The sequence below is a fragment of the Heterodontus francisci genome, chromosome 15, assembly GCF_036365525.1.
Source record: "Heterodontus francisci isolate sHetFra1 chromosome 15, sHetFra1.hap1, whole genome shotgun sequence".
NCBI lineage: Eukaryota > Metazoa > Chordata > Chondrichthyes > Heterodontiformes > Heterodontidae > Heterodontus > Heterodontus francisci.
In genome coordinates this window covers 59,404,554-59,430,002 of record NC_090385.1, presented here as the reverse complement: position 1 = coordinate 59,430,002, position 25,449 = coordinate 59,404,554, and the positions used below count along the sequence as shown (strand labels likewise).

The 25,449-nt window shown below is 41.5% G+C and overlaps 1 protein-coding gene across 1 annotated transcript in view; it reads left to right on the top strand.

Moving 5' to 3' along the window:
* LOC137377684 (ATP-binding cassette sub-family C member 5-like) overlaps positions 1-25,354 on the top strand; it is a 269,211-nt gene extending 243,857 nt beyond the window's left edge. Inside the window, exons 25-30 of the mRNA XM_068047603.1 lie at positions 1,079-1,268; positions 3,886-4,045; positions 4,227-4,309; positions 17,131-17,240; positions 19,423-19,587; positions 21,638-25,354. Of these exons, the coding sequence (XP_067903704.1) occupies positions 1,079-1,268; positions 3,886-4,045; positions 4,227-4,309; positions 17,131-17,240; positions 19,423-19,587; positions 21,638-21,748 (819 nt within the window). The 3' untranslated portion in view covers positions 21,749-25,354. The remainder of the gene's footprint in view (positions 1-1,078; positions 1,269-3,885; positions 4,046-4,226; positions 4,310-17,130; positions 17,241-19,422; positions 19,588-21,637) is intronic.
* The last annotated feature ends 95 nt before the right edge of the window (positions 25,355-25,449 follow it).

Below are 25,449 nucleotides of genomic sequence, written 5' to 3'. Positions count from 1 at the left end.
GCGCATGGTACTGGGAGTAATCCAGAGATTACTACTTTTAGAGGTCCTGCTTGCTAATTTCTTACCTAGCTCTCTAAATTCTGACAGCAGGACCACATCCCTTTTCCTACATATGGCGTTGGTACCAATGCAGACTATGACCACTGGCGCAGGACCATCTATAAACATGCTATCCACGAAGCTCCCAACCTCACTGATGCTCCGCAGTGACATCAGCTGTTGCTCAAGTTCCAAAACCCGGAGTTCGAGCTATTGCAACTGTTGACACTTCCTGTACCTATGGTTATCCAGGACACAGGAAGCATCCTGGAGTTTCCACATAGCATAGGATGTGCGCTCGTGAGTTCAGGCAAATGGGACTGTTAGGGGACTCATGGAGGCTGTACCACCTACAAAGCATGTTGAATCCCCAACACAAGGTTAAAACCCAGAATATCAGATTCTGTTCTCACTTCTACACTTCTCGGTGCACTTCTGGCAGAATTATGGGTGTGTGCTGGAAGGGCCACTGATTTTCAGCTCTAAAACTAATACTAATAATATCCTTTAATCATTATTTGTTTCAATGTTGTCTGTCTCTTAGACTGTTTATCCCTGTCCACTACTTGCCACCTTAATAGTACATTAAAATTGTCAAATAATAACCACACTTCCGAAGTATTTTTCCTCATGAACTAATCTTAGAGTTTTCTTCCACACAGATTAATATACACACACCCCACTCAAGTCAGTAAGAACTGATTCATCAACTGTCTAATTTAACATGGAATTGCTTTCTATTGAAGTGCAACCCAATTTTGTTAGAAAATTTATATAATTGTACAGGGCCTCCTTGTCTTGCCCTGTTATCTGCTTGTACCTATAAGTTGCTGATCAGAGGCACCCTTTGAGCAGTAAAATAGCACCTCCTAATTCATGATATCACAGGAAAGAAACTACATGTTAATGAAGACAATATTCTACATAAGATGTGTGTCCCAACCATCTTCTGTGAACAAAGCCCTTTTGTGTTTCACTGCCATGTTACGGTTACAATTTGGTATTGTATATTATCTTTTATATTCGGTATCACATTTAGAATTTGGAATCAGAAGCACCATCCCATATTCCAGAGACAGTACCTCCACCTGACTGGCCTCAGGAAGGACAAATCCAGTTTAATGAAGTGGAAATGTGTTACCGTGATAATTTACCACTTGTGCTTAAGAAAGTTACATTTACCATCAAACCTCGGGAAAAGATTGGAATTGTAGGAAGAACAGGATCAGGTATATATGTTCCGTTTTATTTATGAATTATTCTTAAGAATAATATTGAAATTGCTTAAAGAGGTTGCCAACTATTTTCAAATTCTGTTATTTATATGAAATAATGTCAAGGTTGTATATCGGACTAAATTATCAAAAGTAAAATATTTTAATGCGACCAATAAAAGAATCTGTTTCTAACATTATAGCAGAGGCTTAGAGTACTGACTAAATATTTACATAATGGTCTTTAGGCCCAGAGAGCCCATTCCTACCATTTTAAATTGGGATTCTGTCCAATTTATATGGAAGTAAGCCATACACAACTACTTGTTTCCTTTTCTACCTTTGTCAAATTTTTTTAAAATTCATTCATGGGATGTGGGCGACACTGGTCAGGCCAGCATTTATTGCCCATCCCTAATTGCCCTTGAGAAGGTGGTGGTGAGCTGCCTTCTTGAACCGCTGCAGTCCATTTGGGGTAGGTATACCCACAGTGCTGTTAGGAAGGGAGTTCCAGGATTTTGACCCAGCGACAGTGAAGGAATGGCGATATAGTTCCAAGTCAGGATGGTGTGTGACTTGGAGGGGAACTTGCAGGTGGTGGTGTTCCCGTGTATTTGCTGCCCTTGTCCTTCTAGTTGGTAGAGGTTGCGGGTTTGGAAGGTGCTGTCTGAGGAGCCTTGGTGCATTGCTGCAGTGCATCTTGTCGACGGTACACACTGCTGCCACTGTGCGTCGGTGGTGGAGGGAGTGAATGTTTGTAGATGGGGTGCCAATCATGCGGGCTGCTTTGTCCTGGATGGTGTCGAGCTTCTTGAGTGTTGTTGGAGCTGCACCCATCCAGGCAAGTGGAGAGCATTCCATCACACTTCTAACTTGTGCCTTGTAGATGGTGGACTGGCTTTGGGGAATCAGGAGGTGAGTTACTCGCCTCAGGATTCCTAGCCTCTGACCTGCTCCTGTAGCCCCAGTATTTATATGGCTTCTCTAGTTCAGTTTCTGGTCAATGGTAGCCCCTAGGATGTTGATAGTGAGGGATTCAGCAATGGTAATGCTGTTGAATGTCAAGGGGAGCTGGTTAGATTCTCTCTTGTTGGAGATGGTCATTGCCTGGCACTTGTGTGGCGCAAATGTTACTTGCCACTTATCAGCCCAAGCCTGGATATTGTTCAGGTCTTGCTGCATTTCTACACGGACTGCTTCAGTATCTAAGGAGTCATGAATGGTGGTGAACATTGTACAATCATCAGCGAACATCCCCACTTCTGACCTTATGATTGAAGGAAGGTCATTGATGAAGCAGCTGAAGATGGTTGGGCCGAGGACACTACCCTGAGGAACTCCTGCAGTGATGTCCTGGAGCTCCGATGATTGACCTCCAACAACCACAACCATCTTCCTTTATGCTGACTCCAGCCAGCGGAGGGTTTTCCCCCTGATTCCCATTGACCCAATTCCCCCTGATTCCCATTGTCAATGGTACTCCTTGTACATGCATTTCATATTCAAATAGTATTGCATTGCATGGATCTCTGTTATGTTGTTTACATTGTCTCTTCAACTCATGACATCATTTAATATACAGTCTACACTTGATAATTCAATATTTTTGTGCTACAATACTTGATTATTTGAATGAAGTAATATAAATGCAACTAAATGTGAATATAGTGCACAAAGGTTACATTTATCCATCTCAGTCTTAATCCTTGAATTAAGCAATTTTGAATTAAGAGAAGTAGAATTAGGAGGAGTAGGAGTTGAAGAGCTGCAAGCAACATCATTCTGACAGTTAACCTGAGATCAGGATATTTGATCTTTTATCACTGGGTTCAAGTAAAGGACTCTTCTCCAAATTCACGCAGCTTGCAGTTAATAATTCTACTTACAGATTTAATTTCTAACTACAAGATTAAACTGCAGTTGTTTAAGTTTCTGCGATCACAGCTGTATGTAAGCATGTTTCGTGCAAAATATTGATAGACTGCATTTCTCCACCATTATTATTGTTGTTAAATATGCAGTTTTGCTGTAACTTTCCTGACGTTTGTCATTAGGAATTGGTACATGAAAGGAACAATCTCGTGGCACCACTGAGCTGTCAGAGAACTTTATTGTTGTGATGCCATTTAAAAGTTAGTAAGGAACTTATTGGTTTAAAAAGTACCTTAAATAGCTAAATCCAACAAGAAGGTCATGATAATAAAAGCAAAATATTCAGATGCTGGAAATCTGAAATAAAAACAGAAAGTGCTGGAAATACTCAGTGGGTCAGGCAGCATCCGTGGAGCGAGAAGCAGAGTTAACGTTTCAGATCTATGACCTTTCATCAGAATGCAGAAGTTCAATGCGTTGAGTTCTACGGCTGCCTCTTGTTCAGTCAAGAATGTCAGTTTTAGACCTTTTCTGTTACATTTCTGGATGAAACGTCATCCAATGGAAAATCATTCTACCATGTGGGTGGAGAGGAGGAAATTAATGTCCTCAGACCTCCCAATATAGACATTATTGCCTCCGACTTTTAGCTGGAGTAGATTATGTGATGGTTAAATCATTTTATGAATGGAAAGCAGCATGAGGAAAGAAGGTGAATACTAAGAATTAATTTAATATGTGTATAATGTTTTATACACAGGGAAATCATCCCTGGGAGTGACTTTGTTCAGACTGGTAGAAATTTGCAGCGGCTCTATTACAATAGATGGTGTGAAGATTAATGACATTGGATTAGATGACCTGCGAAAGAAGCTATCCATTATTCCACAGGAACCCATGCTCTTTGTTGGGACTGTCAGGTATGTATCTGATTTAACTAAGGACGCTACAGATCTTGGGTATAATAGGTCAGGGGGTGTAGATTATATCATATGTGAGAAAAATCTACATATAGCTGAAGTCTGGTTCCTAGGGATAGTATCACAACTGTATTAACTGTGAATACACATTCTAGAGACTTTTGTTTCTGTTTATTTTCAGGTCAAACCTTGACCCCTACAATCAGTACACTGATGCTCAAATTTGGAATGCATTAGAAAGAGCTCACATGAAAGAAAGTGTAGGTACTAGTTAAATATGAGTGACAAGTAACATAAATTTTGTTTGTATTGCATGTATTTGTCTATAATATTTCCTCTGAAGCCATAATAGTTGTTATAACTTTGTGACATCACAAAGCTTCCTTCTCATATCACAGAGCAGTATACGTCATCAACAACAACATAAGAACTCAGAAATACGATTTACTAAACTAGTATTTATCGAGTGACAATTGTTTTGCGATATGATTGCCATTCGGGAACCGAAATGGTGGTCTGCTGCATGCCATGAATCACACCGAATGCCATATTGGTGAATGCATTAGTGCGCACACAGCTAATGTCTGCTAGAAGTATGCAGAGTGGGCAGATCATGATGTCACATGCTAATTTGACACCAGCGGAGCCATTTTGGAGCTCCATGCTGCAGCTGACACCCTTTCTTAACCTTGCACAGCTGAACAGTTGTAAACAGCATGAAGAACCCCCCGAACCAGTGCTATTTAAAGGGATCATCAACTGCTTACAGGTTAGTTGCTGATTGATTTCTACTGGCTGTTGCTATGACTTTACAAATGATTTGTGGTCTCTAGAGATCTTTAAAGTTGCTAAAGTCTACAGGGAGTGGTGTGGCAGGTGTTGAAGAATGTTTGCTGACTTCAAGGCTTTTGTACAAAGCAATTGCTCTGAGACATGGGTTCACTAGTAGACCTTCCCCTTGGAGTAGAGCGACTGAAAGAATATGCAGAGGCCACACAGAACAGGACAGGCTTCTAGAATAGAGAGGAGGGAAGGGGAAGAAAGCAGGAAGCCATATCTGCCTTGGGTGTTCAAAGAGCAATTCTCCTACCTGAACCTAAGTGAGGAACAATATGTGAGATGTTTGCTCTTCTTAAGGACGTCCTCTCTGAAATCTGCCAACTGCTGCAGCCACAACTCCAACCTTAGCGCAGGGCAAGGACTGCATTGCCAGTGACTGTGAATGTGATCATGGCAATGAACTTTTATGTTTTTGGCACCCTGTAAGCTGAGCTGGAGATATTAGCAGCATCTTGCAGTTTGCCATCCGCTGCTGCATTAGGGAAGTCACTGAGGCGCTGTATTCAAAGAGAACTAACTACATTTCATTCTATCTTGTCAGAGCCAAGTATGCAGAACAAGCATGAGTGTTTGCTAGGATTGAAGGCTTCCTCATGGTACAGGGAGCCATTGACTGGATGCCCATTGCTTTGTGGGTACTCTGTCATGTACTGGAATTGAAAGGATTCTACTCCCTCAAATTCCAGCTTGTGTGCCACCCTAGGCAGTACATCATACAAGTCAATGTCTTGTATCCTGGCAGCAGTCATGATGTCTTCATTCAGTGCCAACTGTATTTGAGCCACCACGACAAACCAGGCGACAAGGGCTTTCTGCTGGCAAGATTGCTCATGACTCTGGTTTATAGCTCACACGCATGTGCACAGCATGCATGCAGTGAGAGCCATGCTGTCGCAATAAATCTGTTAGAGCAGACCATTGGCATGCTGAAACAATGCTTCTGCTGTCCAGACCGCTCTGGAGGAGCCCTGCAGTACTTAGCTGAGCGCGTATCAAGATTTGTGGTGGTTTGTTACATGCTGCACAGCCTGTAATGTGGGGACAATGTTTGCCACCAGCTATTGAGCAAGCAGCTGAGGAGGAAGAGGAGGAGGATGTGTAAGAGAAAGAGGGAAGGAGGCACCAACCTAGACAGCTCCTTTCTATCTGGGCTGTACGTGAAGCACCCCTAATTCCCCATTCACTAACAGTCCCACATTCATTACCTTCTCTGTCACTGACCAAGACCTAGTCACTTAGCCAAAATGCAAACCTAAAAGCCACCTCAAAGTAAACATTGCAAACAAAATTTATAAATGAAATCATGCCATATTCCATACCTAATTCAACTAATCACAATTGTGCACTCCCTTAGTGCCTGTCTTCAGTGTGCCTTTGTCTCTCCTAGTGCTCTTATGCAGTGCTACCCCAGTGGCTGCAGTGTGGTTGGTGGAAGGCTGCTGACTTTCAGTGGCAGGGACTGTGGAGGATGTTCTCATGCAACTCTGACTGTAGAAGGCCTGGCTTCAGACTGCATGATCTTGGCTTGGGAAACAGGATTGTGGACTGGCAGGCTCACAGCCAATAGCAAAAGCACTGGCAGAGTGACAGGGGTGGGAGCTAGAATGCTTTCATCCTGAGAGAGGACTGCAGGTTCATGAGCCATGGAGCCACTGCCATTCCCCTGGGGCAGCAGTTCAACAATTCTAGTAACCTGTGGATGACAGATTGCTTGAGTGCTGAGACACTCTGCAGGCCCCTTTGGACAGTAGTACCCCCAGCCATGATGGCAACAGTCTGAGCTTGCATGACTTCAGTCTGAGCTTCACTACAGCACTCAGACGTTTGATGGAAGCTGTTTGTGCTGCAATGGAAACTGAGACATTAGCCATCAGATACTGCAACATGGTTGGATCCGCAAGTATGCTCATGGAATTGGCCACCACTACGACACTGGAAAGGATGGATTCTAAGCTATGTACAAAGCCCTGTGCCAAGTTTTTTCCAGAATCCTCCATGCTCCTTGATATTGAATGCAGGCTTTCTGGCAGGCTTCCCAATGCACAAAGCATTGTGTATGCCCATCAGCTTTCTTTTGTACGCTGCCCCATTGAAGTCCTCATCTGTGTCCTCTGCAGCAGAACTTGTGTGCGACTGCACCTTCGGTGAGCTGGCGTCTGCTCTATCCTTGCCCCTGCCCTGGCTGCAGCACACTTGTGCCAGTGTCTCACCATGTGCAGACCCCACCTCAAAACTACCCTTTAAGATACAGTGTCACTATTTGAGCTGGTGGCTGTGTATGTGAAATCAAGAATGATATGTCTTCATCATCACTCTCTTCTTGGTGTTTTTCCACTGTCTGGCCAGCTTGCATTTCCTGAGTATCTGAAAGATAAAAAGCAGAAGGGGCAGGTGGGGAGAGTTTAATGTGCAATCTTACACTTTCTGCACCGTTTGAGCCAGAAACTGAGGGACAAGAGGAAATGGGATGTGAAAAGGATTAGATATAAGAATACAATCATCTGCAATGCTTTCAGGCCCATTGCTGGCCACAGTCTCAACAATGGCTGTTCCAATAATGACCAGCAATGTCTCCTCCATGGGGTTAGGACAGGAAGGTGCGCCTGACCCCTCCGGTTAGTTCCTGCTACCTCCAGTTGTGTGCCACCTTGTCCTGCAAGAAGGAGGGAAGTGTGTCAGTGAGTGTCATACAGTCTGTTCGGATATGTGGAAGTCATAGTTGAATCATGTTTGGAGTGTGTGCAAGCTATGAGACGTGGGTGTGGGGTTTGCCGCAGTTGTAGGTGTGTGAGAGTGAGTTGGAGCATATTAATGTTAGGAAAGAGTCCTGATTGATAAAGTGTTGTGACCTCAGTGAGTCTGTTAACATTAAAACATGAGATATGAACTTCCCAGACCAATTTAAAGAATTACTCAACAAGATTTCACGTTTTGAGACTTGTAACAACTAAACTAAAAATCATCATTAACTAAACGGTACGTTATAAGTAGCTGATACTTTAAATTACAGAGAAAGGTATTTTCCTTCACTTATTAAAACACTTGAAAACCTCACGCCACATTTATACCTTACACAGTACTCCTTGAAGCAAAATATTTGCAGCTAAAAGTCCCAAACTCCTCTCAGTTTCAATGGGCTGGAACTCCCAGACCTCCTCTTTGTTCACTTCTCTGAGCACTTTCGACCTGGATTTCCATGAATAAGGCAATTTCTGGTGACCCTGTTGGTCTCTTCCTTCTCCACAACCTCAACTTGAAAATCAGTTTCAAGTCTTCGCAGCCTTTCGCTGTATAAGTGTTCCGACAGCAGGTGCTCCCTCTCTCACTCCCTCCTGAGGCTTCCACAGCTGGTCTTTGTCCTCCGGTGTTTCTTACAGCCTGCAGATTTCTCCAAGTCAGTATAATTTATCCAGAATCAGAAGGTCAATAGTCATTTGTTTTTTCCAATTATGCAGAGCCCAGCAGTCTGGGCACAGCAGAACCACCCGAACCTTTCTTTGTTTCCAGGTGTCAGCAATTGCAATTTACAATTGCATTTTCAGAGCCTCTGGCTCCTTGTTTACGATCTGAGAGTTTGGGAAAGTGAAACCCATTGTCCTTCAGGTGTTATAACCTTGCATTCTCTGATTTTCAAAAAGTGTCTTTGGTCGGGGTTCCTTGTTGTCCTGGTAACCAAGATACCTATTTTGTCTTTCAGCAGATTTGGTGTGAGATCACATGTTTCCTGTGACTCCATTTTACACCACATTAAAAATCAGTTTTTGAAACAAACTTATGCTACAAAGTCCAGCATTAATAACACCTCCCCCCAAAAATAGAAAATACGTTACTGTAGTAATAATTTTTCTACAACATTATCGACATAGAACATTGTAAACATTCCCATTATTAACATTTTACACCTTACATAGGTGACGGCAATATTTTATTTCTCTGAGTTGTTTTCCTCCATTTCCTCTTTGAATTCTGGATAGAGCATCGGCAACAGGACAAAAGCAGGACAAATCCAACCCGGCCGATTACCATCCCATCAGTCTACTCTCAATTATCAGTAAAGTGATGGAAGGTGTCGTCGACAGCACTTGCTTAGCAATATCCTGCTCAGTGACGCTCAGTTTGGGTTTTGCCGGGGCCACTCAACTCCTGAGCTCATGACGGCCTTTGTTCAAACATGGACAAAAGAGTTGAACTCAGGAGGTGAGGTGAGAGTGACTGCCCTTGACATCAAGGTAGCATTTGACGAATATGTTATCGAGGAGCCCTAGCAAAGCTGGAATCAATAGGAATCGGGGAAAACTCTCCACTGGTTGGAGTCATACCTAGTGCAAAGGAAGATGGTTGTGGTTGTTGGAGGTCAATCATCTGAGCTCCAGGACATCACTGCAGGAGTTCCTCAGGGTAGTGTCCTAGGCATCTTCAGCTGCTTCATCAATGACCTTCCTTCAATCATAAGGTCAGAAGTGAGGATGTTCGTTGATGACTACACAATATTCAACACCATTCACGACTCCTCAGATACTGAAGCAGTCCATGTAGAAATGCAGCAAGTCCTGGATAATATCCAGGCTTGGGCTAATAACTGGCAATAACATTCGCACCACACAAGTGCCAGGCAATGACCATCTCCAACAAAAGAGAATCTAACCATCTTCCCTTGACATTCAACGGCATTACAGTCGCTGAATCTCCCACTATCAACATCCTGGGGGTTACCATTGACCAGAAACTGAACCATATAAATACTGTGGCTACGAGAGCAGGTCAGAGGCTAGGAATCCTGAGGCGAGTAACTCACCTCCTGACTCCCCAAAGCCTGTCCACCATCTACAAGGCGCAAGTCAGGAGTGTGATGGAATACACTCCTCTTGCTTGGATGGGTGAAGCTCCAACCACACTGAAGAAGCTTGACACCATCCAGGACAAAGCAGCCCACTTGATTGTCACCCCATCTATAAACATTCACTTCCTTCACCACCAACACACAGTGGCAGCAGTGTGTGCCATCTACAAGATGCACTGCAGCAATGCTATAAGGCTTCTTCGACAGCACCTTCCAAACCCGCGATCACTCCCAACTAGAAGGACAAAGGCAGCAGTTGCATGGGAACACCACCATCTGCACGTTCCCCTCCAAGCCACACACCATCCTGACTTGGAACTATATCGCCGTTCCTTCGCTGTCGCTGGGTCAAAATCCTGGAACACTCTTCCTAACAGCACTGTGGGTGTACCTATCCCACATGGACTGCAGTAGTTCATGAAGGCAGCTCACCACCGCCTTCTCAAGGGCAATTAGGGATGGGCAATAAATGCTGGCCTTGTCAGTGATACCCATATCCAATGAACGAATAAAATTACATTGCTCTTTCCTGTAACATGTACAATCTTTAGGACAAATGGTTGTAACATTAAACTCCACCAAAATAATTTGGCGTTCTTGGTCTTGAACCTCGCTAAAAACCTTAATGGATTATGATCAGTGTAAATGGTTATTTCCCCTAGGCTATTATTGACGTATACTTCAAAATGTTGAAGAGCCAACATGAGACCTGAAGCCTCCTTTTCAATAGTAGAGTACTTTTAGTAATTATTGAGTTTTCTAGAGAAATAACTGATTCGTCCTTTAATACCAATATCATCATCCTGGAGTAACACTGCTCCTACTCCTACATCACTGGCATCAATAGCTACCTTAAAGGACTTGTCGACATTTGGTGCTGCTAGGACAGGTTATTTGACAGGATTCTGTCCCATGGGCCTTCATGCCCTTTTTTAACCAAAGTGTCAGTGGGGTAACTACTGTACTGAAGTTAGAAATGAACTTCCGGTAGAACTCTCACATCCCTTGGAATTGTTGTATCTCCTTTTTTGGCTTGGGGACTGGAAAGTCTATTATCACCCGAACCTTAGCTTCTCTAGGCACCACTTGACCCTGACCCACAACATGCTTTAAATAGGTGACCTTAACCTTGACAAACTTGGTCTTTGCTAAGTTTATGACCAAATTGGTTTTCTCTAACTTGTTGAACAGAACCTTCCAAGTATCACTGTATACCAATAGATCATCGATGTACACAACACAATTGCTTAGTCCAGCAATCACCTGGTTAGTCAATCTTTGAAATTTTGGCCGGTGCATTTTTCATACCAAACGTCATGATCTAAAACTGAAATAGGCTATCTGGGGTAACGAAGGCGGGAATTTCTTTAGCTTGGTCGGTCAAGGGGACTTGCCAATATCCTTTCAGAAAATCAATCAATCAAGCTAATAAAGACTGAATTCTCCACTCTGTCAATACAATCCTCGAGTCGTGGGATTGGATTAAAGAATCTGTTTCAGTTACTGCATTGACTTTTTGATAATCAATACAGAATCTTTTGGATTTGTCTGGCTTTGGTGCCAGCACGAACTCCAGCTACTTTGACTAGGTCCAATTATATAATTCTTTAGCATATATTGATCCTCTTCTCTGACCTGATTCAATTTATCAGGTTTGAGTCGATAAGGGTTCTGTTTAATGGGCGTAGCTGTCCCTACATCAACCCCATGAATAGCCAGAGGAGTTCAACCTGGCTTATCTGCACATATTGCTTTAAACTCTCTTAACAGCTTATCTATGTCCCTTTTATGTTGTTCAGAAAGATAGTGTAGAACTGTATCTAAACTTTCTAACATTTCTGTGTTTGCCAGTTTCACCGCAGGGAGTGCAATTTGAGAGTTCTCAGTCTCTGCCTCTTCATCCAGTTCATTAAAAGTAACACTATCCTTATCCTCTTCTGTCATTTGGCATACATTCACTGGCTGACAAGATTCAGGGTCATAGTATCTTTTCAACATATTCCTCCCACCACCAAAGACTTGCAGTTGATCGGTAAATTGGCCATTATAAATTGTCCCTAGTAGAGGTAGGTGGTAGGGGGATATAGGGACAGGTGGGGATGTTGTAGGTATATGAGATTAGTGTGAAGGATTAGTATAAATGGGTGGTTGATGGTCGGCACAGACTCGGTGGGCCGAAGGGCCTGTTTCAGTGCTGTATCTCTAAAATAAATAAAATAAATGACACACCCTTTGACTTTTCTGTCTTTCTGGGGTACTAACCAAATAGTTCACTTCATTGAGTTTCCTCTTAATGAAATAAGGTCCACTGAACCTAGCTTTTAATGGTTCCCTAAACAAAGGCAACAAAATTAGCACCTTGTCTGCAGGCTGAAAACTTTAGCTGTTCTATCTGTCTGCTTTGGTTTTCATCACTTGCTGAGAAACCTTGAGATATTCTTTGGCTATCCCAATTGAAGCTTTTGAGAATCTCTCTCGAAACTCTGACACATAATCTAAGAGGGTAGTTTCCTCTTATGCTAAAAATCTGTCCTAAATGAGTTTAACCTCATGCCCATAGACCAATTCAAATGGACTGAAACCAGTGGACTAATTTGGTGTGTCGCTGGTGCCAAATAGTAAAAGAGATAACCCCTTATCCCAATCATGAGCATACTCAAAACAGTAGGCTTTTATCATACTTTTTAGGGTTTGGTGATTCCTTTCTGAAGCACCTTGTGCCTGCGGGTGATAAGTGGATGATTTAAGCTGTCTCACTCTCAAGTTACATAAGCTCTCTTGAAATACCCCGTCATGAAATCTGATCTCTGGTTCGACTTCTGGCAATCCATATCGAGTGAAAAACTGAATTAATCCCTCAAGTACAACTTTTTCTGTGATCTTTTTCAAAGGTATTGCCTCTGGAAACCTAGTGGACAAATCCATGATGGTTCAGAGAAACCTGTAACCTGACTTAGTTGTGGGTAAGGGTCCGATACAATCCACAAGAACCCAACTAAGTAGTTTGTCAAAAGCAGTTATCAGTAATAATGGGGCTGGCTTAATCAAAGGCTGAGGCTACCAACTACCTGACATGTATGGCAAGTCCTACAAAATGCAACCACAACTTTACACAAGCCTGGCCAATAAAATTGCTGTCATATCCTGGCCTGAGTCTTTTGAATACCCACATGACCAACCACTCGGATCTCATGGGCAATTCTTAAAATGTCAGTGCGGTACCCCGGGCTATCAGCAACCTGATGAACTTTAGCCCAATCCTCATCAGCAGGCCTCTGGGGAGGACTCCATTTTCTCATTAGAATATCATTCCTGACATAGTAACACTCAGGCACCTTTTCATCTTCTCCCTCAGAACACGCCGTCTGAGACAAACTTCTTAAATCAGGGTCTGCCTGTTGTGCCTCAATCAAAGACGATCTGCTAACTAATTCACTGTTGCTAGCCTTGGAGCCTTTCTCACCAATATCCCATCCAAATGCTTGTAAAAAGTTTCAGCCAACCAAACACCCGAATTGTCCTCCACATCAACTGAATCATTCTCATCTTGTTTAATCCTATTAGCCTTGGATCTTGTCACTACACTATCTGGGAATATTCTAGGAAATTCCTCCTGCAAAACCTCGACTGGTTTTTCCAAAACTACTGGAGGCACCAATACCTTATCCCCAGCTAAGCCATTCCATAGCAACATTTAGTCCATTTGACTTGGAACTATATCGCCGTTCCTTCACTGTCGCTGGGTCAAAATCCTGGAACTCCCTTCCTAACTGCACTGTTGGTGTACCTACACTCCAAGGTTCAAGAAGGCAGTTCACCACCACCTTCTCAAGGTCAATTAGGGATGGGCAATAAATGCGGCCTAGCCAGCAATGCCCACATCTCCCAAACAAATAAAAAAATCCACCCCTTCAATATGCAAATCAGGGATGATTCCCACTGTTACCGGATCAGTGACTAAATTACATTGCAAATTAAGCTTATGCAATGGAATGGATAAATAACCCTCTCAATGCCCCACAATATGACTTTTGCATACATTGCACTTCTTGGGGGGAAAATTTACATCCTTTGCTACCATTAGTGACTGGGTTGCTCCTGTATCCCTAAGCAGCACAATCGGCTTGCCTGTCTCATCTGACGAATGTCGGGACACCTTACTCAGAACCTCTGAGTAACAACAAAACTTCTGTAACCTTCAGGGACTTGATCTAGTCCATCAGCCCCAGGGGAGAACACCTCTGCTCAGTATTCAAAAGCGCCAAGCCACTGGCTTGTCAATAACGCCACCTATTGGGCCATCCTTTTCAGGACAGGCTTTAGGTAAACCTACCACAGCGACCGCTTGCCTTTTATATTCCAGCATTCTGATTTTATATGCCCTCTTTTATTGCAAAAATAACACGTTGCTTCATTTGACTCAACCCCAGTTCCTGACTATCTCTTTAACCACTCTGAGGATTGCCTGTATCCTTGCCTTTACTCTTTCTCTCACTAAAACCAAATCTCTTTTCATTATCAACCTTCTTATCTTTTCAACTTCTCTGAAAATTTCCAAACTGAGGTCTGCAACTACTGCTTTTGTGAATCAATTCATAATCATCTGCCATTGCTTCGGCATTCCTTATTTTACCAACTTTATATTATTCCAGGTGGGACCTTATTCCTGAAAGAATACTATTTTTAAATTCTTCCATTAGGATTACTTCCCTAAGGTTTTTTAAGTCTTGCTCAATCTTCATAGACCTATACCACTGATCAAATATTTCCTTCTCTCTAGCAAATTCCATTAATGTCTAGTCCTGTTTCTTTTTCAAATTCCTGAATTTTTGTATGTAAGTGTCTAGTACAAACTCATAAACATTGAGAACTGCAGTTTTAACCATTTCATTGTCACTTGATTGTTCCTCCGAAAGTGTTGAATATACCTCTAATGCTTTTCCCACTGACACCCTTTGCAACCAAATCTTCCAACTTTCTTCTGGCCATTGCAACTTCAAAGGACACAAAATACATTTCAACTTCTTCCTCACTGAATTTAGGCACTAAGCCCACAGTACTGTTAGTGAGGGGGTTCTAGGATTTTGACCTAATGATAGTGAAGGAACAGCCACATAGTTCCAAGTCAGGATGGTGTGTGGCTTGGAGGGGAACTTGCAGGTGGTAGTGTTCCCATGCATCTGCTGCCCTTGTCCTTCTATATGGTAGAGGTTCCGGGCTGGTAAGGTGCTGTCGAAGAAGCCTTAGTGAGTTGCTGCAGTGCATCTTGTACCTGGTAAAGACTGCTGCTACTGTGTGCCCCCGGGAAGATCGCTTGGCGACGGGGAGGAGATGGGCCCTCTGTCCTCACGCCACCTATCGCAATACTCCATGCCCCCCCCCCCCCCAACTCTGATCCCACGTCATGGGACCCACAAAATACAGCCCAAAGAGTCCACAAATGGATTTAGATAAGTTAAGTGAGTAGATAAAAATTTGGCAGATGGAGTTTAATATGGGAAAATATGAAGTTGTTCACTGTGGCAGGAAGAATAAAAAAGCAGTATATTATTTAAATGGAGAGAGATTGCAGAACTGTATGGTACAGAGGGATTGGGGTGTCCTGGTACACGAATCACAAAAGGTTAATATGCAGGTGAAGCAAGTGATCAGGCAGGCAAATGGAATATTGGTGTTTATTGCAAGGGGCATCGAATATAAAAGCAGGGAAGTGTTTCTACAGATGTATAGGGCCTTAGTGAGACTACATCTGGAGTACTGTGTACAGTTTTGGTCTCCTTACTTAAGAAAGAATATAATTGCATTAGAAGCAGTTCAGGGAAGGTTCACTCGACTGATTCCTGGGATGAAGGAGTTATCTTATGAGCAAGTTGGAATTTAGAAGAATTATGGGTGATCTTATTGAAACATATAAAATCCTGAAGGGACTTGACAAAGTGAATGCTGAGAAGATGTCCCCCCCCCCCCCCCCCCCTTGTGGGGGAGTCTGGAACTAGGAGGCACAATTAAAAAATTAGAGGTCTTCCATTTAACACTGAGATGAGGAGAAACCTTTTCTCTCTAAGGGTCGTTAGTCTTTGGAATTCTCTTCCCCAGAAGGCAGTGGAGGCTGAGTTGTATAGATTTTTGATCAACAAGGGAGTTGAGGGTTACTGGAGGCAGACAGGAAAGTGGAATTGAGGCCACAATCAGATCATCCATGATCTTATTGAATGGCAGAGCAGACTCAAATGGCTAAATGGCCTACTCCTGTTTCTAATTCTTGTGTTCTTGTGTTGTTGTGTAGTCTTGTGTTGTAGCTTTGCCAGGCAGTTTTAGATACGCCTGGTGCTTCTCCTGGCATGCTTTCCAGCATTCATCATTGAACCAGGGTTGGTCTGCTGGCTTGATGGTAGTGGTAGAGTGAGGGATATGCTGGGCCATGATGTTACATATTGTGGTTGAATACAAATTTGCTGCTGCTGATGGCCCACAGCACCCCATGGATGCCCAATTTTGAGCTGCTGAAACTGTTCGGAATCTATCCCATTGAAGCATGGTGGTAGTGTCACATAATGTGATGGACAGTACCCTCAGTGTGAAGACAGGACTTTGTCTCTACAAGGACTGTGCGATGTCACTCCTACCAACACATGGATAGATGCATCTGCGACAGGTAGATTGGTGAGGGTGAGGTCAAGTGGTTTTTTCTTCTTGTTGGTTCTCTCGTTTAAGAGACATCTTGACAAATATATGAATAGGAAGGGAATAGAAGGATATGGGCCCCGGAAGTGCAGAAGGTGTTAGTTTCGGCAGGCATCAAGATCGGCGCAGGCGTGGAGGACCGAATGGCCTGTTTCTGTGCTGTACTGTTCTTTGTTCTATTACCTGCTGCAGGCCCAGTCTGTCAGATATGACCTTCAGGACTCAGCCAGCTCAGTCTGTAGTGGTGCAACTGAGCTACTCTTAGTGATCGACATTGAAGTCCCCCACTCAGAGTACATTCTGTGCCCTTGCTAAACTCAGTACTTATTTTCAGGGTTTATCCAATTTAGCCTCCTTTGGTTTAAGTTCAGTTTGCCCTCAAGATTAGCTCAGAACTACAATTGCCACCTGACTATTAGGAAGAGTAAGTGGTACTCTTTTGGGATGAGGCATGTTATTGCACGGAAAAGGGGAAGCTTTATTTTGCAACTAACCTGTGCTATCCCTGACCTGGAAATGCTTAATACTAACAATCGGAGCCTAAAATGGGAGTGTTTTCCATTCTTTTGAATTAACACCTTTCAGATTGATGAAAGCAATAATTTACCAAAATATTTTTAAGAATGAAAATAGATTTACTTTTTTTAAAGACAACATCTGGAATTATTGAATTGACTTTGCTAATATATCACATTTTTGGATGCATGAATTTCACAGGTAGCACAACTGAAAGAGAACCTTGACTTTGAAGTCATGGAAAATGGTGAGAATTTTTCTGTGGGAGAGAGGCAGCTATTGTGTGTGGCTCGGGCCCTGCTTCAGCACTGCAAGGTAATAATTTCGAAGATATTCTTTAGCAGCTTTCACTGCTGGAAAGAAGTATTGACCAAAGTGAAGCAGGCCAATAATCTTGAAGGGTTAACAAGATAAGGGCTTAAAATCCAGAGTTTTTGTTGAGCTATTTCAGGAATTTAAATAATGAACAAAAATTAAGAAAGCTACTTTTTTTGGCAAAGTGGAGGCTTCAATGTAACACAATTGAAAAGTTTAAATAATGTGGACGTCTTATGTGTAAGATTAGGAGTAATGACAGTAGAATTGTGAAATAATTTGCTTCCATTATAGCAGACAGTATGAATGGGTTCAAGAGACAAATACATTTCTGGAGAGAGAAAGGATTAAGGTTAATGACAGGAAGGCATTTAGTTGGGGTTGATCTTTAGGAAAAGTATGGGCTTGTTTTAAAAAAAAATGTATTTTATGCCAGTCTATCCAGAATAACTCCCAATCAAAATGTAATGTGCGTCAGGGCAGGCAAATTAGAGTTTCATATATAAAGATAGCTATCCTCTCTGAACACAACCATCTGGTGGTAGTGAATATTTTACATGAGGCAATTTCCTTTCTATTGTATGGAGAATGCAAAGATACTCTTATGAAACATTGCAGTATGCAGACTGCACAAATAAAATGGCAGTAGGTCCCATTCTTCCCAAGTTGTGACATTATTTTTAAAACACTGCATTCTGCACTGACCATCCAAGTAACCAAGAACCTCTCAGGTATGAACATGTCAGTAAGGAAACTACAGGGAATTGGGTACTAGATCTAATTTTTAGTTGTAACCTTGATGTGGTATTTAACCTTCATGCGTGGGAACACCTGGGTAACAGTTCCAACAAAATTATTCGATTTAACTTGATCAGAATAACCAAAGCTCCTGAAAATGTAATGCTTGTACCAGATTTTAAGAGAGCTAGATTTGCAAAGATGCTAAGCAATTTGAATCTGATTAATTAGGCTGTCCAATGAGATGGCACGGAAGAATAATGTAATGTCATTAAAACCACCCCTGTACAAAAAAAACATGTATGTATCTAGAATTTAAAGTTTAGCCAAAATTTACAAAGCAAATCAGATTTAAGCTGAAATATTTTTACAGGCTTAAAAAGTCTTCGGGCTAATTCTCATTCTCAGTTCAAGCCAATATAAGATTTTATATAAAGGACATTGGAGGAGAAGATAATGGATTGCTGTAGTAGTAATGGCTATGTGAGGAGTCAGGCGGCCATAACGATTTATCACAAATGCAGATGTAATGTTATGCACATGGCAAAGCAAACGGCAAGTATGTGTACACCATGCAGTGTTGCATGCTGAAAGCTGTTGTGCAGGAGAAAAACCTGTGTGTCAAGAGTACATGAATCTCTGAAGGTCCATGACCAGTGCCACAAGGCTACTGCCAAAGCAAATAGAGTGTTGGGACATTTTGCTAGGATGGATCAATAAAAAAACAAAACATACTATACTATCTTTTTATAAGACCTTGGTTAGACTTCATTTAGAATACCATATATTGTTTTGATCCCCTCACATAGTAGATAATGTAGAAGACCTGAAAAAGGTTCAGGGAGAGGCACTAGATTGATACCTAGTTTAGACTTCTAGTCACTATGATAGGCGTGGAGAGCTTGGGTTTTTTACTCTCAAAGTGTTGACTTCGAGCAGATATAATTCATGTCTTTAAAATAATGAAAGAATTAAATTTGGTTCACGTCGATTGGCTATTTAAGTTATACAGTTTAGGATAGACCAGGGTACATGTGCGTAAGCACAGAACTAGGTTAGATGTTGGGAAGTATTTCTTTTCACACAAATTTGTTACATTCAAAAGTGAGCTGGATAATGAGTTTCTAAATGTGGCTGACGTAACTACAGATAGGAGGTCAGTGTTTATGGGGGATGTGTCTTCCAGTCACCATGGTTTTCTACAAGTGGGGGTGGCGGCAGGGTCAGTGAGGAATTTCACATCTCCAAAAATTCCCTTGAATATTTTTCTTTTTTGGTTCCCCCAGGAAATTGCCTGGCTGGTTGTGGGGAGGGATTCAGATGGGGGTCTTGGTCAGTATATGTTGAATGCCCTTTGTTTTCATGTGATCATATGTTTTGCATTCCTCTAAATGGTACCATCCAGTTAAGTGCTATAACTTTGAAACGTATTCATACAATGTAGATTTTACTGCTGGATGAAGCCACAGCTGCCATCGATACAGATACCGATGTATTGATTCACAAAACCATTCAGGAGGCTTTTTCCGATTGTACAATGCTGATTGTAGCCCATCGTCTTCACACAGTGTTGAATTGTGACAGGATCATGGTGCTGGACCAAGGGATGGTAAGATATTTTTCCTGGTCAGTGTTAACACTTGCAAATAGATCTGTTGTTGAAGACCAAAAGTTGATTTATTTTGAAATTCTGTTTTGCACTACTGTTGACCCCAGTTTCCCTGGGTTAAAGAGAGGGAAAAAACACACCCAAGGTTCCTGCTCTGAATAAAAATGGTCCCTGCTTGAAAGTGCACTGATAAACATTGGTTGAGGAGATGGAATGGAGCGACCATGATGCCCCTGTGACAAAATGAAAGATTTGTGTTGAAGTTTTAGCTCACTGTTAGCTTCTTTAGTTCAGTTGCAATACAGAAAGAGTTTAAAATCAGCTTCACGCATAGAAATCATGTCACAGCTTAACTCAATACAATGTTTCAAAGATGAGTCATTTATCTCCAACTAGTTTGCTCGAGGGATGAGCCAAGCCACAATTCAAACAGAATTATGCTGTAATATTTGTTCCAATAAGTGTCTGATTGTCAACTCGTTTTGAATATAACAGACCAATATTTCAATCTAACAGAGCCCATGGCTGGAATTTTATGCCCCTGCGGGAGCTGGCTGAAGTGGGGGGGTGGGTGGGGGATGGTGTGGGGGTGTAGAATTGAGTGGGAGCAGGTGGAGGGGGGGGGGATACCATTCCTGTCACCTACCGACCCCCCCAAGCCCATTAAAGCCGTGGCCATCAGAGCGGCGCAGTGGTTAGCACCGCAGCCTCACAGCTCCAGTGACCCGGGTTCAATTCTGGGTACTGCCTGTGTGGAGTTTGCAAGTTCTCCCTGTGTTTGCGTGGGTTTCCTCCGGTGCTCTGGTTTCCTCCCACATGCCAAAGACTTGCAGGTTGATAGGTAAATTGGCCATTAGCAATTGCCCCTAGTATAGGTACGTGGTAGGGAAATATAGGGACAGGTGGGGATGTGGTAGGAATATGGGATTAGTGTAGGATTAGTATAAATGGGTGGTTGATGGTCGGCACAGACTCGGTGGGCCGAAGGGCCTGTTTCAGTGCTGTATCTCTAAACTAAACTAAAGCCCTTGTGGCCAATTAATTGCCACCTAAGGGCCTCCTCCCGCCGCCACTGGTATATTACCAGCAGCGAATAGGCACTTCGCCAGCCCAATAAAACCTGGTGGCTTCCTTGGGTGGGGGGGGGGGGGCTCCTCCTGATCAGGCACCCTGTGCCCCATAGAGTGCCCACCCCACGGCATGCCTGTCCTGCTGGAGCACCTCTTCATCCCACCCCTGCTTTGCTGGGCCCAGCCAATTGTCTCCAGCGAGGCCCCACAAACTTGCCTCAATTCTGGGGCCTCCTCCATTGCTGCTCCTCTCATTGGGTACAGTCCCAACAGTGGCCACTGCTCCTGGTAGCACTGTTGGGACTGAAGAGCTGCCAGCCCTCTGATTGGCTGGCTGCTCTTGGAGCAGGACCACCTGCCTCAATTGGGCGGAAGTCCCGCCCAAGGCCAACTAAGGGCCTGGGCCAAGTAAAATTACATGTGGCTTCCAGGCCTGGCAGAGGTGGGATCGCCCTGACTTTTTGGCTAATGGGTGGGGCCTTCGCCCTGACATAAAAGTCCAACCCCAAATTGGTTTAATTTGGAGGTTCAAAGACAATCTATCTGGGACTTTCAAAAGGTATTAGGTAAGGTAGATAATGCCTGTAGTTCATGAGAAAAAATGTGTTCAATATATAAGATTGCTTACAGTGAGTGTAGCGCAGAGTTGCAAACTATTTCTTATTATATACGGGCAGTTAGTAAAGTTTAATGACTACTGGGAAAATATGTTGGCCTGGATTTTGCTCTCAGCAGTGAGGGAATGGCACTTTGTTCACCTCACTGATAGTTGCCTCGAGTTTTCGCAGGCTTATCAGCAGAGATTTCCCCTAATGCATTGCATTCAGGAGAGGATACATGTGTAATTAAAAGAACTTTTTTTGTTCTTACAGTGGGATGGGAGAGGGTTAAGACCTTCTGTTGTCAGCTGACAATATTAGGAGCACTGTTTTCTGATGACAGTAAATAACATCAAGTTATGTTAAAAATCACTTTATTAGATTGCTGAGTTTGACAGCCCCAGTGTCCTGCTCTCCAATGACAATTCAAGATTCTATGCAATGCTCAGCACAGTGGAAAACAGGATAACAGCATCACCATCCAGCGGTTAACTCTCCTTGATCAGCAGCTAAGTTGGAACTCTCTGGACTATCATTGACCTCACCATGTGATGCAGCCTCCCTGAATGACCTCTATCATAAGGAACTGAGAAAGAATTAAGGATGCTTTGTGATGGATAAAGTGATTCCAAGTAAAATGTCACTAATGCATACTTTATTATATCCTATAGGCACCACAAACCATCAATTGATTTGCACAGTAGTTGTGTCTTTAAAAGGGCAATATCTAATGAAGTATAGAGGGAGCAATTAGCTAAAGAGTGCTTTAAGTGCAACCCTGATCCACTACACTGCTCCTTGGGAATGATACAGATCTATTCCCAGTTTTTAAAACACATGCAGAGCTGCCTTGGATTATTTTCAAATTGATAAGTTCTTTGTTACTTTGAAGATTAGGGCTTCCTTTTAAAAACTTGCCTAAAGTAACTGCTCCTTGCCAATCTATGACTATTAACAAGAAGAAATTAATGTTTCATAACTGCATATTTACCAAAGTATCAGAAGTGAAAGATTCACTGAAAGATTGGAGATCAAGAACATTTTCCAATCCAGCAATTCTTGTTGCTAAAAATGGTTTTAAAAATCCACAACAAATGAATTATATTTCTCTTTAAAAAACTTTACCGTGTCCAATTTTGGATTACCAGAACTAGGGACTTTTTTGTGAAGACAATTTTGTGTCATTACCAGTAAGTCTTCTGATATTTTCTATAATACAGCAGTACTGCTCACTTTGGACCCATATACTCCATAAAGGGAATATAATTTTTTTTTAAATCCATTCTTCATTTTTAGATGTGGCATCACTCTGTAGAAGAATTCCTGTGGGAGTGGCATTATCCTTGATTTAGATTCCATAATTCTCTTATTTAGAGCAGACTCCAATATTTCACAGTTGTAGACCATTATATATAAGCAACTTGACAGGAACTTACAAGTTTTGTGGCCCATTACAATCCCTTTATGCACTATTGGTCCACTGTGGAATTTGAGGCTGTGTGAACCTAAAACCAGCAGAATAGCGTGCAACCAATCAGATTGATGCTTCACCGTCATATGCTTCTGAACACAGGTGCAACTGTTAGTAGATCAGTATTTACAAATCTTTGGGGAGTAAAGAACTTTTGATAATGTTCTTGATTTAAAAGTTTCAGCATGTAACTCCATAGCAACCAGAATATTTTGCCATAAGAAAGCTTTTCAATTGAGCTAGTAAAGGAATTAAACCCAATTGGTTTACCTGGTAGTGTAAATTATTAATTGTTTTATTAGTGTTTTTAAGAACATTCAATATTTACAAGCTATGGAGGATAGGGTCAGGACTATTCATTAATATCAGTATGTTAAATAGTATATCAGTATTTACTGATATAGGGCCAAATTTTCTGACCATTCATAGTCAATGTTCAGAAAATATAATACTAGTTTCTACCATTGATCAAATAACAATATCAAGAGTTCCTTAAAGTTTCTGCTATGCTTTGACAATCATAAACAGGGCTCACTTGGCTGTAGCATATGTTGACTGGATCAGAGCAAGTCTGCAAATGGTTTTTGAGGAGCACAAGGTGGGTGACTGACCCTTTAAGAAATATTCTTCTTTATCACCTTTTTCTGTGAAAAAGGTTAAATGTCTTGAGATGTTATATTTGTAAATGTAATAGCATTCATGAGTGTTATGCCAATAACCTCAAAGACATCACATCTCAAAAGTACAGATCTCATTGCAATTAAATAAATGCTAGAATTTACTTTTTTGTTATGCATTTAGAAACATTTCTATAAAAGGTTTAATGTTTATTATTGTGAGATTAGAAGAAATTAAACCAACAATTTAAATATTTAGGATTCTTTCTATCTGGAATTTCAAGAGAAAGTCACAGGAAGACAGCCATTAATGATGGAAAGGTCATCATTTGTAATGAACTAATCAAATACAAATGAAGTCTGCTGCAATCTTTTCAATGTAATTATTAGGACTTTTTCTTGTGTTTAGTACATGTATTTAGTTTATTTACTTTTGTTACTCAGCGTTGAAACAACAGAATGTATTAGTGAATATTCATGTCAGAAAGTCAAATAATCAGTAATATCAAAAATGCAATCTGGCAAAATGTCAGTATTCCCAAACTCTCAGTGCATTTCCCAAAGTATGCCCTGTTTTCTCTAATTTAAAGCCAGTTGTACCAACTAAATCAAGCCATTGTTTGAATATTTGGATATAAATATAACCAGAACAGGATAATCAGCTTGCCAATAGTGTGTCTCTCCAGGAGATTCCACTAGTTGGCAGTACTTGAATAGCTTCCAATGCTTCTCAGTGTTACACTACAAATACAGTCACTATAACTTCTGTAAAGTGTAAATGTGCCCCTTCAACTGCCAAATTAACTTAAGAAATTGTTTTCTTGCTGTATAAAAGGACAGTGACTGTAACAGGTACTCAGGATGTTACTAGTTTTTAAATCAACCACTTGTATGATGAAAGGCATACTCCTGAAATTTCTGTAGTGGCTCTCCCAGTCTGATGCTGTAACTTTGGCAGAATCCCTGATAAAATGATGTAAATGGCTAAAAATAGTCAATTCACTTCCTTCAGTATTCCAGCAGATATTCTGCCAAAGTATAGTGGGGGACTGGGACATCCAGTGGAAATTCTCCTGCATTGTTTTTGTCATAATTTTTCTTATCTCTCTCTATATTTTACCTCTACTAGTGTGAACTTTGCTCTCCTTTTCCTTTTTAGTTCCAAATACCCACACCTTCCTTCTCCTTATACCCTCAGTGTTGAAAAAGTCATCACAAAGTCTTTCAATATTCTTTTCCTGGAAATCAAAATTGTGTTAAGTCCTTATGTTGATTTAGTTCTTCCTTCTTCCAACAATCCATAAACTATTAAAATCCAAGTTTGGGTTATCTAAAAGCTACTCCTCAATTTAGCTCATATTCTTTCCCCTTTTCAGCCTTGCTGGTGTCTTTTAATACAGGCCTTGACTCTTCACTTAAGGTTTTCAATAAGAAAAATCTTCAGTGGGACATTGTTTCTTTACAATATCAGGAACAGGTGCTTCTGTAATGTTTGATCAGATAGATTTAATTTTTGACAGTATAATTGTGGTATTACTTGATGAGATACTCTGCATAATTCACTGTCCAAGAAGCACATCTTAACCAGAGCTGAGGAAGATAATGTTGCTGCAATGACTATTTTCACGCACAGTATTTGAGTGTGTGCATGTTTTGTACTACCTTGCTGCATACTGCTGAAATGCATAATGTTTACAGTATTTTTACTGGATATTATTGCTACAAATGTCTTGTACTCAAAATTGCCAGACCTATATTATTCAGGAGGATGTATGTATATACCAACACACAAGGTTGAACAGTCTTACCCCTTTTTCTAATGTGGATCAGAAAAGCATACAGCTCGACTCATCCTTTTACATCTTTTTTTGCGACTTTGCAAACAAGGGCTATAGGAAGGAGCTTTTACCTGCCCACAGTTCCATTCATAAATATGTCTCTCCATATGAGAATGCAAAGACTTGCTTGAATGTAAAATGGAACTTACAAAACAATAAAATTATTTTTATACTGTAATAGTGGCTATTGTCTTTTTTCCGTATTACTGTAAAATGCTGACATGTTTAACATCAATTAGATAATTCTCCACTTTTTAAAAACCTGAT